At 45.3% G+C, this 12,922-nt stretch overlaps 1 protein-coding gene across 12 annotated transcripts in view; it reads left to right on the forward strand.

Annotated features, from left to right (window-relative positions):
* Positions 1-12,922, forward strand: part of PALS1 (protein associated with LIN7 1, MAGUK family member) — a 146,348-nt gene that overhangs the window by 114,141 nt on the left and 19,285 nt on the right. For all 12 annotated transcript variants that reach the window (XM_037900262.2, XM_037900259.2, XM_037900263.2 and 9 more), the window contains 3 exons: positions 46-229; positions 2,675-2,746; positions 12,651-12,722. In XM_037900262.2, coding sequence (XP_037756190.1) covers positions 46-229; positions 2,675-2,746; positions 12,651-12,722 — 328 coding nt within the window. The remainder of the gene's footprint in view (positions 1-45; positions 230-2,674; positions 2,747-12,650; positions 12,723-12,922) is intronic.

Here is a 12,922-nt window from a genome sequence, read left to right on the forward strand (position 1 = left end):
AATTACTAAATATATTTTCCCTTTTATTTTTATATCGTTTCCTAGATACACGTGAAAGCACATTTTGACTATGATCCTTCTGATGATCCTTATGTACCTTGCCGAGAATTAGGTCTGTCTTTTCAAAAGGGAGATATACTCCATGTGATCAGCCAAGAAGATCCAAACTGGTGGCAGGCCTACCGAGATGGAGATGAAGACAATCAGCCTTTGGCAGGCCTTATCCCAGGTACAGTGCAATGTAACCAAAAACAGATGTGCAGAAATTTTGAGGTGCCATTGTTTGGAATACAAGCTACTACAGCAAGTGAAAAGTCTTGAAAGAGACTTCTATATCCTGGAGTTTGGCTCGTTAAATGTCCATCTCTTGCTTGAACCTCTTTTGAGCAAAGAGAACCACTATGATGGTCTTGTGATATAGAAATTAATTTACATGTTCAAAAATAGTTACCTATTTCTTAGCAAGCAGGTGTTAATTTTCTCATACACAGGCATCCACTGGTATGTCTGCCAATCACAGATTAGACCTGATCATTCCACTAGTTTCTGCTTTTTTCCCTTTGAGTTCACATTTCCTCTGCTGCTTGCTGCAGCAACACTGCACTTTAACCCCAGTTTACTCTGCCGCCCTCTGAGAAAGCAAATTTAGGCTCAGTAAGTACAGAGAGCAGTAGGTAGAGAAATTGCTCTTTCAAACTGCTGGGAGCTTCAGATTAATTGGATTTTCGGTCATTGGAACCTTCTATTGTGGAGCATCAGCAAGAGAGTTATTTATTAAGATCTTATCTGTTACACCCATGCAATGCAAATCCATTGGCAGCAATATGGTGAACAAGAAATAATTTGAAGAGAGGTGTTTCACAAGTGTGACTTCATTACTTTGTGGTGTTTGGATGAGATGAAAAGAAACCCAGTTTGATTCTGTAAGTCCAGGCTGATTTTGCAGGGCTGGAATTTATAGCAGAAAAAAACACAAAACATCCACATTTTTTACTTGCAAACTGAGCATATTTAATATGAAAATCTTTGCGAAACAATGCCATTCTTTTATAATCACTCTTCAAAGCAGAATGGCTCAGAGTAATACTAAGGATACACTCCTCTTCCTTGAGAGGTGTATGTTGGGAACGCTACAGTGAACTACAGTTTTCTAAATAACTTTCTCCTTTTATAAGTGTTTGCATGGTATTTCTCAAAGAGCTGAATCCTTCCATTTAAGAATCATAGACGTTAAAGATGGAAATATCTTATTGGATCATCCAGTCCCTGTCCTTAACAATACAGGATTGTTCCCTATACAGTAACTCCTCACTTAATGTTGTAGTTATGTTCCTGAAAAATGTGACTTTAAGCGAAACAATGTTAAGCCAATCCAATTTCTCCATAAGAATTAATGTAAATGGGGGGGTTAGGTTCCAGGGAAATTTTTTTTTGCCAGACAAAAGGCATTATATACATCTAAAACAATTTTAAACAAGCAATTTAATACAGGTATTAAACAGGTTGGCTCCTCTACACGCCGCCCCCCCCCATCCTCCCCTCCAGTGCCTCCCATCCGCCAGCGGACCCCGCGGATCAGTGCCTTCCCCCACTCCTCCTGCCGGTGGCAATCAGCTGACTTGCGATGTTCAGGAGGCTGGGGGGAGGAGCGAGGATGTGGCACGCAGCCTCCCCCTGGCTCCTGCCCGCGGCAGTCAGCTGGTTTGCAGAGTTCAGGAGGCAGGGGAGGGAGCGTGGAGGCTGCGCGCCGTGTCCTCGCTCCTCCCCGCAGCCTCCTGAACGCTGCAAGATCGCTGATTGCTGCGAGCAGGAGGCGGGGGGAACAGAGGGAAGGCACTAATCCGCAGGGTCCTTTGGCAGGCAGGAGGTACTGGGGCGGGGGGGGGGCTGCCAGCCGTGGACAAAGCCAAACGACGTTATAGGGGAGCATTGCACAACTTTAAATGAGCCTGTTCTGTAATGGAGCAGGGACGTAACATCGAAACAACGTTAAGCGAGAGGATGTTAAGTGGGGAGTTACTGTATTACACCACCACTTGCCCTAAGTATGTATGCATAGGTGCACTTACTGATGTTGCCACGGATGTGACAATACTGGTATATTTGAGCACAAAACTAGATTTTAAAAGGAATGTATGTTTTTTAAAAGTTGCTTGCAAAAGTCATACAGCTTGGTCCCATGCACCATTGTGAAAAGTTAACCATAAATGTCCATTTGCTTAATTAGGTCACTACAACCAAACTGCAAATAGAACTCTCTGGTTTTCACATGCAGAAATATAAATTAATTGTACCTCCAAATATCCCTTATCTTGAAGGATTACACTTTAGTCAGTTACCTACATTCCACACAAATTCACCATCTCCTTACTTCCGTTGTTTAAAATTATATACATTAACTGTAGTCATGAAACTGAGATTATAGAAAGTTATTTACCCTAAAAGAATGAATTCCATAAAATTTAAGTTTCATGTATAACACATTGTCCCTCGTTTTGGATCTTTGTCACACAGTGTGTACCAGTTGGGCCGTAGCAGGTTGAGAGTTATGATAATAGTGTAATTGTGTAATTCTGAGAAATCAGTTAAAGAAAACTGGCATCTTGCTTGTAAAAGGAAATAGGAATTGTTTCCCAGTGCTAACTGCTTTTATGTACCTTTTTTATACGTTAAGGAAAGAGCTTTCAACAGCAAAGAGAAGCAATGAAGCAAACCATAGAAGAAGACAAGGAGCCAGAGAAATCAGGTTGGATATATATTCTAAAGAAAATTTCTGCAGCTGTCATACCAATGTTAATTCAAGTGGTGTCTGAAGTTTTGGTATCAAAGGCTCTTTCACATGCTTTTTCACATGCATGCTTTTTTGTACAACATGGCTTCTTTCAAGGTTACGCTCTACCAGCTCCATAATGGATTATAACTTTGCCCTGAAATTAGATACCAGTTCAGTTACAGGTTGCCCTTCTGAGTCATTGTTCCCTTCCCACGAATCTGACCAGATCTAGTGGGCCCTCTGACCTTTTTTCTGTATAGGAAATTGAAGGGGCAAACCCTGTCAATTCTTGAGGTACTTCTCTGTAAGCAAACAATAGATAATGCAATAGCATGTCCCAGTCCCTTGCCTTTCTATGTACATACACTGTTAGCATGAATTTGAGTGTCCCATTAAATCTTTCAGCTAACCCATTTGTTTCTTTTGAGTGTTATGGGGTAGACTTTAATTGTTTTAGCCCACATCTTTTACACAGTGAGAGAATGTGGGATGTGAAATTTGACACACAAACTGGTGATATTTCTTTTGGAAAAACCCACTCTAACAACTGTGAAAATGAGTGCAGTTGCCACTTTTTCTGCCTTAGATAGGGCCACTGCCTCTGAGTACCTGGGGTAGCAAAGTCAGCTACCATCAATATATATTTCTTCCCATTTTTGGACAGCTTAGGGAATGGACCAATAATGTTCATGGCAACCCTGTGGATTGCTTCTCCCTTTACCGGTAATGGTTGCATTGTGGCTTTGCAGAGACCTGTAGTCTCTTTCCACTTTTGCACAAGTCACAGGACTTACAGTATTAGTATTCCTTTACTGCTAGGTTTATACCAGGCCAATAAAAACTTCTCTGAAGTTTTTCAAATGTCCTCTCTGCACATTGACAGTCATGGGGTAAACATAACAACACTGCCCTGTGCTTATTTGGTACTAGGAGCTGCTTGTGGGGTTCCCCATGGCCCTTGTTTGTTCCCAGTGGGGCTTTCCTTTATATCCTACCCTCTTCCTTTTTTCATTTAAAAAAAAAAAAGATTTTTCCCTCCTATTTTCCTCTGTAGGGGCATTGCTATAAACTGCTTCCCTAATGCTCTGGGGAAGGGTCTGTGTCCTGATCTTTAACAAAGGCTGCTTGCCTCTGGCTGATTTGGAGGCTGCCTCAGTGAGAGGAGCTGACACCCATAGGCACTGACTGCGTGGGTGCTTAGAGGCTCAAGCACCCATTGGAAAAAAAAATAGTGAGTGCTCAGCACCCACCAGCCACAGCTGTTCAGCAGTTGGAGGGAGGTGCTTGTGGGAGGGCGGAGAGTAGCAGGCAGGCAGGGGGCTTGAGGGGAGGGACAGGGTCTTGGGACAGAGCAGGGGTGGAGCACTCACAGGGAAAAATAAGTCAGCTCCTATACTGACACCCACTCCCTGGAATGTATCTCCACCCTGCAGTGCAGGCACAGTGTCTTTCCCTGTTTCCTCTGTCCCTCACCTAAGTTAAGCAAAGGGTTTCTGGGGTGCACGCTTTCCCACTGCCAGTTACCACAGTAAGAACTTTAGACACAGATATTATATCACTTCCAACCAAAATGTCCACTGGAATACCATCCCAAGTTCCCACTCTTAAATTATATTTCATCCTCCGACTCCAGCTGTATGTGGGCTATGGGTGCTGTGATTTTAAAAGTTCATGAAGCAAAGAGCTTTACATTTTCCCCAGGGAGCATGTCATATTCTTTTTACCATTTACTTTGGCATCTTCGATGAATATCTTGTCTACCTGGATGGGTTCAGACCATACAAAGTTTACTAATACCCCATCAGGGACCTCTGTGTTAACCTGGACAGGATGGGGCTTGAACTTGAGGCAGTACCTCTTTATGTGCTCAGAGTCACACACACAACATTTTCTTGTGCCCTCATCCTGGGTCAGGGGTTTGTAATTGGAGCTACTTGGAGGATACCTGTTTAGGGTAAATTTGGCCTCGCCTCCATCCTCTTGTGAACAAATCTGGGACCAGATCTCTGCCTATTTATTTGGGGCTTTTTTCTCAATATCCATTCTGGCCTGCACATGCAGATGAGCAGCCTGAGTGACCACCTGTACTGCTTCAGGAGACTTCTCTCATATGGCAGCTCAGAAAGATTTATCTGACATTTTGGGGACCAGTTCAGACTTTTTGGTTAGGGTTGCCATAGGCCTGGCATATTCTTTCAAAAGCCGTTAAATATTCTTCTATACAGTCTGTCACAGCTGGTTGAGTTCTAGGGGGGATTCCCCACAGGCTGGGGAATGCCTTTCTGCTGCTCCAGTCCTCCGACCTGCATTTCATGTATCTCCATTTGCCACTTACCTGCTCTCCCTTCTGCTTCCATTACCTCCATTCATCACTGGTGGGCTCACTCCCCTGCTGCCTCATTGGCTGCCTTCTCAGCTCTGCCATCGGTACCTGGTGGTCATGTGCCTCTTGGTCTCTGCAGAGCTGCAGTTTGGTCAGCTCTGCCTGAGCAGCCACCTCCTACAAGGAATTGAGGTCTGGCTGGTGTCCCAAGCCTGGGTCATCTCCACTTGTACCATCCTCCTTCTGCTTATAATAGTCAGTGAGGTTCTCAGATCCTCTGCTGATTTCCCCTTGTGAGTTAAACTATATTGTGCACACAAACTCGCAAGCTGTTTTTATCCATTTTTTCCAGTGACTCTAACTGGCTCATTTTCTCCTTTCCTTGTTGTATTTCTCTTAACCTGAAATAAACAAAAGAAAACAATAAACCGTAATCTTGTACTTTGCTCCCTCACTTTTAAATCCATTAGAATCTGTTTATCAAGTGTTTGGAATTCACTGATATTGAGTTCCTCAGTTCGCTGATATTGAGGTGCAACTCCTGCAGTGATAACAGGGATGTTTCAATATCTTCCCATTAACTCTGATGGTCTAGTATTTTCTCTTTTCCTGGGCTGGAAAATAGATGGTTACTTGGAGCCAGTTTTGTGTAAACACATGGCTTAGGAGGTGTGCCCCTCCCTGCTATGAGGTATGGTTGGGGCTGGCCTTTGATACGGGCAAATAGGGCCCAATTTAAGGAAAATGGCACCCTGGAACTTGTATTTTGCCCCCCCCCCCCATGGACTCCCCCCATCCCATCACCAGTGGGCCCCACTGCCTCCCTCAGTGTTTAATTTGTATTGAAAGAGATGCCAGAGCTCAGCCCTGGAACAATTACGCACTGGCAGGTTGGCCTGATACAGGTGGGTGCTGGCCAGGTGCCCAGCTCTGAAGGCAATGTCACCCACCGCCAGCAGCAGCACAGAAGTAAGGGTGGCATGGTATAGGGTGTATTGACACCCTTACTTCTACGCTTCTGCTGTGGCTTGTGGTGCCTGGTGCTCAGCATGTGGCTCAAGACGGGCTTTGTGCTGTCACACGGGGACTGCTTCTTGCCAGAACCCATGGCCGTCCTGCAGTCCTCTGGCAACTCCTGGCGGGGGAGGAGGAGAAGAGAGGCAACTTTAACTATGATTCCAGGGGATACTTAAGCACCTGAAAACTCTAGGGGTTGTTTTTTTTTCCTTTCTTCAGATAACTTAGAAATTAGCTGTTGATTTCACCGTACACACACAAATCCACGAACATATTTTCATCAGTAATAATTGAAATTTACTGATAGGGAAAGCAAGAAAAATGCTGCTTGAGAATTTGTTAGTCAAAATTCAGTGATATAAACTTCTGGATTAGAATTGTTACAAATGGACTACTGAATGAATAGTTAAATCAACAAATCATTTCTGGTTTTAGGATATTTATTTTGTATATCTTGACATGTGATATTGACACTTAGTGGTTTTTGCAATATTGTTGTAGTCATGTTGGTACCAGAATATGAGAGCCATAAGGTGGGTGAGGTAATATCCATAATTGGACCAACTTTGGTTGGTGAAAGAGACAAGCTTTCAAACCCCACAGAGCTCTTCTCCAGGTTTATGGAGCTAAAAACTTCTTTCACCAACCAAAATTGGCCCATACAAAGATATTACCTCACCCATCTTGTCTCTCTTTGTGTTTTAACAGCTTTTAAAGCTTGAACTCTTTGAACCTCAACTTCTACTGATATTAAAATATTATCTGACCTCCCCCCATAATTTCCCACAACTGTGAAAATTAAAAATTATAAAAATACAAAAAAGCTTAAAAATAAACAATTGATATTAAGCATCAAAGTAATAAAAATTGCATTCTACCAAGCCTATTTATAAGCGACCAGAGCAGCAGGGATGAAGCGGGGGGTAGTGAGAGCGCAGATCCTATCCCCACTAGTGTTTGTCCCAGTTTAAGGGCCTGAAACTGTAAATGACAGTCTCACATTGTCCTCACACTAACAGCAAGAACCCCATTGACTTCCAAGGTTTGCAGGATATGGGATTAAGTCAAAGATAGGAGTAAAGAAAGGAGTTTGTTTATTCTTCTTGCAGCATAGAAATGTGTAGAGCACTTTGCCCAACAGCTTAGACAAGGCCCTATCCCAGGGAATTTCAGTATACTGTTAAGTACAGTTAGTTACTCCTGAGGGAATTCTTCGCCACTGTGCGTGTGCAGAATTTATGTCCCCCTCAGATTTCTTTGCTTTCCTCCAAAAAATGACTTTCTGAAGGGAAGCAAAGGGAAGCCACAAGAACGGTCATGCGACTCTCCTCAGCAGTATGTTTTGGGCCCCCAGGGCAGCTGGCAGAGAGGTAAATCATTATGGAGCAGGAGGCGGGACAGGAGAAGACTCGGCTGGTGGCTCCTATCCTGCGTCGGGCTCAGCTGCTAGTCCCAGCTGGGCTGGGGAGGATGGGACTTCCTCTTCCCCGCACAGCATCTGGAGCTAGGTCAGACTCACCCCCAGATTTCTCCCCTGGCTGCAGGAAGCTCTGCAAATTCCCTCTCCCCACTTCCTGCATCCATCGCTCCTCAGCTGCACAGAGAGGGATCCCTGTACAGGAGCTACACCCCCATTTGCCCAACCCCCGTGCATCCAGACCCCCCCATATCCAGACCCTTCCCCTGAGCCTCACCACCCAGCACTCGGAAACTCCCCCCCTCCTCGATGAGCCCCACTTCCCCTGCACCTGGACCACCCCAGTGAGCCTCCTGCACCTGGATCCCCACCCCGCCAGCATCTGGACCCCGAACTGAGCCCCCCATACCCGGACACCCCTGCCAAGCTCTATCCCCCCACTTAGCCCCAACCACCTTCACTTGGACCCCCTTCAGAGTCCCATTACCATTGGACCCAGAATCCCCCAACAAGCCCCTGTGAATCCAGGTCCCCCCCCGCACCCAGCTCCCCTACTGAGCTGCCTGCACCCAGATTGCCCCACACTTGGATTCCTCCACGCTAAGCCCCTCCACACTTGGATCCTGCCTTGCTGAGCCTGCCTGCCCACACAGAGAGGTAGGGCCGCAGGGTTTCGGGGGGCAGGTTCAGTCCTTGTGCTGTGTCAGGGCTGGGTGCAGCCTCATTGCTGAATTGGTTTCACGTGGGGGGATGGGGGGAGGAGCTGCACAGTGATCTCCCACTTCTGTGCAGCCAGTGGCTTGTGCTCCCCACTGCCATGCTGGAGCCTCCACATTTGTTTGACAAATAAAACTTGCAGAATTTTGCAATATTGTGTGCAGAATTTTTATTTTTTGGTGCAGAATGCCCTCAGGAGTAAACTAGTGGAAACAGAAACAGTTACAAACACAATACCTATCCCCACCCTCAGACTGTCAGGAATTGAAAGAAAGGGAGATGGGTTTCAAGGAGGTCACAGCAGACAGGCAGGCAATGCCTACTTAATGGTTAATCTCCCATTAAAACTACAGTACCACTGTGTTGGGAACATCTCTAGGACAGGGCAGAGCGCGCAGTGAGTTTGCATGCTACTCCCCTATCCTCTGTTGCCCCAATTCCCCCTTCTGTTCAGATCAGGGGGAGGCACATGGGGGAGCTGATCTCTCACCCATTTATCTCCTGTGCACCCTCCTGCCTGACTTTTGAGAGGCAGCCCCTGGAACCAAGCAAGTGAAGCTTCTGAGCCAGGGGAGCAGGGAGGACCCTTACCTGCTGACTGGGGGAGGGGGCACAATTTAAAGGCTCCCCCCCCCCCCCCCCAACAGCTTGAGTGACTCCTCCCCCTTCCCAGGCAGCCTCCCCCTTACCCTCGGTTCCCCTGTGGGAAAGCAGTTGTTCCTCCACTACCTCTCCTTACAGAGCTGAAGCGGCAGCCCCTCCCTACAGCTCCCCGCTATTTGTTTGCCTCTCCTCAGTGAAGGTGGGAGAGGGCTCAGCAGGCAAACCCTGGCGGAAAATGGAGGGGGGGGATGTGGCCCTGCATGCCCCACTCTGCAGGGAAGTGATGGGCTGGCATGGGAGCAGGCTGCAACACCCCTGGTTAGCCTGGTGCTCACCGGTGTGGAGCGAAGTGTGCGCTCCTGCTGACAGTGCTGGTGGAAAGAGCAAGCCCTTTCTTGGACAAGAGGGGCAGGCTCTCAGGGGACATTAGTACAGCAGGCACACCCCCACCACAACCTAGATAGCAGAGAGGCTGATCGAAGCCTCCATCTGGTGCACAGAGGCAAGCTGCTGGCATACACATCCCTCTTCCTCCCCCTCCCGTCAACCTCAGCCACCCATCCCAGAGATCCCATCAGGAGCCTCTTCAAGCCCAGCCCCACTCCCCAGAGCTTCTAACGCAGGGAGCTCTCTGTCTGGGGAGAGTGGGGAGCCCTGGGCACCCACCTCTGCTGCTCCCACTGGAGGAGTTACCTGACTGAGTGCCAAGTCAAACTGCAGCTTGGGGCTGCCCTCTCCAGCGGGGGGTGTGTGTGTGTCTCTCTCTCTCTCTCTGGCTGGCTGGCTGCCTCCATAAGCCCAGGTGGCTCTTGGTCAGCAGGTCAGGTGAGGTGGGAGGTATCAAAGGCGCTCCCTGCAGTACCATTGCCCTGGTCAAAGGCCGACCCTGCGGGCGAATGGAGTGAAAACCTGGGGTGCCATTATAAGCAGGGCGCCTCTGGAGCAGGGATATCTCCTCCCCCCCCCCCCCCTTGCTGCTGTCATGGTGCTCCTGCTCCCTGCCTTAGAGCCAGCCCTGGCCAGCTGCTCCCGGCAGCTTTCCTGTCTGCGGGGGAAGGGAAAATACTGATGTCAGGATGTCCCTCCCACCCCTGCCCATGTACCCCATATCCTCAGAGTGGAGGAGGAGGGGGGACAGGGCTTAGGAGTGAGATGGCGCTGCTGGAGGTGCTGCTTTCTGAACAAACCTTCAGACTGGTGAGTGCCGCTCTGCTTAAAGGGACAGCATGGTGTCTCTCATACACTTCCCCCAGTACACACACACTGTCTCTCACAAACACCCACACTGTGTTTGTGTGTCACACACACACACACAGTGTCTCTCTCTCACACACTCACCCACCCCCTAACACATACTTGTATTATTGTTCTTATTACTTCTTGGTACTTCCTGCAATGGACGTAGAGTCTCTGTAATTTTATTCTTTCGGAGTTGCTAAGGATTAGAGTGCTATTCTTTCAGTTTTTTGACAGGTCTATGCATTTCATAATTTTATTTCTCTCATGTTTACATTTAGTTCTTTGAGTAGTGAGTTCTAAAATGCCTAACCTGTCCTGGCTGGAGTAATTATCATTATTATTTTTTATCATCATATTGTGCTTTGTCATTCATTATTTGAAATGGTACAATCAAATAATCATATCCTTCTCGAATGTAACTTTAGCTTGTACTAACCTTAGCAGTGCCAGTTTAAAAAACATTAGCTAAACACATAACTTTAGAGACTGGGCAGTTGAAGATTGCTTATTTTCTAATTGTATTTTTAGTTGTATCTGTAAAATAACTTAAAATGTGCATGAAAATAAATGCAGTTCCAACTATCATACCAATTAGCAATGATGGATTCAAGTGTTAGTGAGTCACATGTTATTTTGATCAGTAAACATAAATGCCAAAATCATTAGAAAAACATATTCCCTTCCTTAATAAAAGAGGGGGGAAAACCTTAATCACGTATGTTAAAATTATGTTTTTAGTGGAATGAAAAACAGTTGACTAAAATAGAGTAGATAATGGCAGTAACACAGAGTGTCTGTTAGAGAAAGTAAGCAGATTTTATTTATTTTTATTTTAGTAGAGATAGTGTAGGAAGTATCAACCATGTGTTTCTGATATGTGTGAAAGCTCCAGAACTGATACCTCTGGGTTTGGGATTGGGAATATTTTGCTGTATTATCTCCTGATTGTTCTAAATTTACATATAAACTTTATATACAAACTCCAATTAAAGCCATATTTATTTTTTATTTCTTTATATAGCAATTACATATAATGCTCCTGTCAGCTAACTCCTAAGTTATCTGCAAAACAAACAAAAAAACCAAAAACAAACCTAGAGTTTTCAGATGCCTAAGTAGTCGCTGGAGTCATGGTTAAAGTTTCCTCCCACCCCCAAAATCTGAAATGGTGCCCTGGTGAGCCAGGAGTGGCCAGAGGGCTGCAGGAGGGTTGTGGGCTCTGGCAAGATGCCACCCTTAATTCTACTTTGCTGCTGACTGTGGCATTGCTATCAGAGCTGGGCACGCAGCCAACACCCACCAGTATCAGGCTGCCCTCCTAGTGCTTAAATTGGGCCAGGGCTGAACTCTGTCATCTCTTTCAGTACAAATTAAACACTGGGGGAGGCAGCAGGGTCCAGAAATGATGGAAGGGGGGAAGCCCAGGGAGCCTGTGGGAGCCAGGGATGATGGGTGCGAGGCCTCAAAATACAAGTTTACCCAGGGTGCCATTTTCCCTAAGGCCTGCCCTGGGTATAGTTGAAGATGTAGTAAGGTCATGAATACAGTTTTCTATGTACATAAATATGTAGATTCATAACCACAGTTTGTAGATATGTCCTAATGACCATTAAGTTCAGGGTTTCATAAAAGACCTTACTCGATACACTTTTACAGTACCATAATACAGTATGCAGTCAGTTGGTTCAGCTGCTCATTTTTGGGGTTTAAACCTTCCGTTCTTTCCTTGGAGTGTCTGGACTCTGATTGTCAGTGTCTCTGGAGCCTTGTCTACATACAGAATTTTAGAGAATTCTCCCACCTGTAGATCTAGCCTGGATGGGATAATTCTCTGAAATTCTTAGTGTAGGCAAGAAGTTTGTGTAGGAGCTTGTTAGTACTCAAATGATGTTCTCATAGCACATGCAAATCTCATTGGAGTAATTCAAGGAGATGAGCCTCACATTCTCTCTGAGAGGAATTTCATCCACCACCCCTCACTTGTTACTATAGTGACAGAGGTGGGTTAGAAGAAAACTTCTAAAGATCTGTGTACTCTGAGACCACCTTAACTAGACAAGGGTGGATAAAGTCTGGTCAAAGCAACAAAGAGGAGGTTCTTAGGAAGTGTCTTGTATGAATTGGCAGGGAGATAAGGGATATTAAGGCAGTCAGAGAATAAGAGTTTATAATAGTCAAGACACAAAATAAGAGTGTATGGTCAAGAGTTTTTAGCAGTAAAGACCTAACAGAAAGGATGGCCCTTGGAAATGTGGAAGAAAAGTGGGAGTATTTGAACTCTACTGGATGTATTAGGTAAGAGAACAAGAGTTAGATGACCTCACATTATGAGTCTGAGCAATGCAGGAGGCAGTGGGTATTGTGTTGTAGGAGTTATATTAATCTAATACTACATAGCTATAATCTATAGAAATTTATATTTCTTAATTTACTTAAATACATGTAAAATATTTAGAAAGACAAACTGTATCCTACCATCTTTAAGTACACAGCCAGGAAAAAGAAGCTTTGTTTTTGTGTCCAAGATTTCTGATTCTAGTGATTTTTAATTTGACTTCCAGGAAAACTTTGGTGTGCAAAGAAAAATAAAAAGAAACGGAAAAAAGTTTTGTACAATGCCAATAAAAACGATGGTAAGTAGTAATAACCCTGATGTGAACTGTGTGTCAGTTTTAGAATTATCTAGTTAAAATGTCCTGAACGTTCTTTACCTTGCTATAACAATGACAAATCCATTTCTTCTTATGTGCTAAATAAAGCTTGTCCCTGCTATTTCTTATTGAATGTTGTATGCATATTCGATATGAGACTGAAACTGTGTCCCCAGAAAGTT

The sequence above is a fragment of the Chelonia mydas genome, chromosome 6 (assembly GCF_015237465.2).
Source record: "Chelonia mydas isolate rCheMyd1 chromosome 6, rCheMyd1.pri.v2, whole genome shotgun sequence".
NCBI lineage: Eukaryota > Metazoa > Chordata > Testudines > Cheloniidae > Chelonia > Chelonia mydas.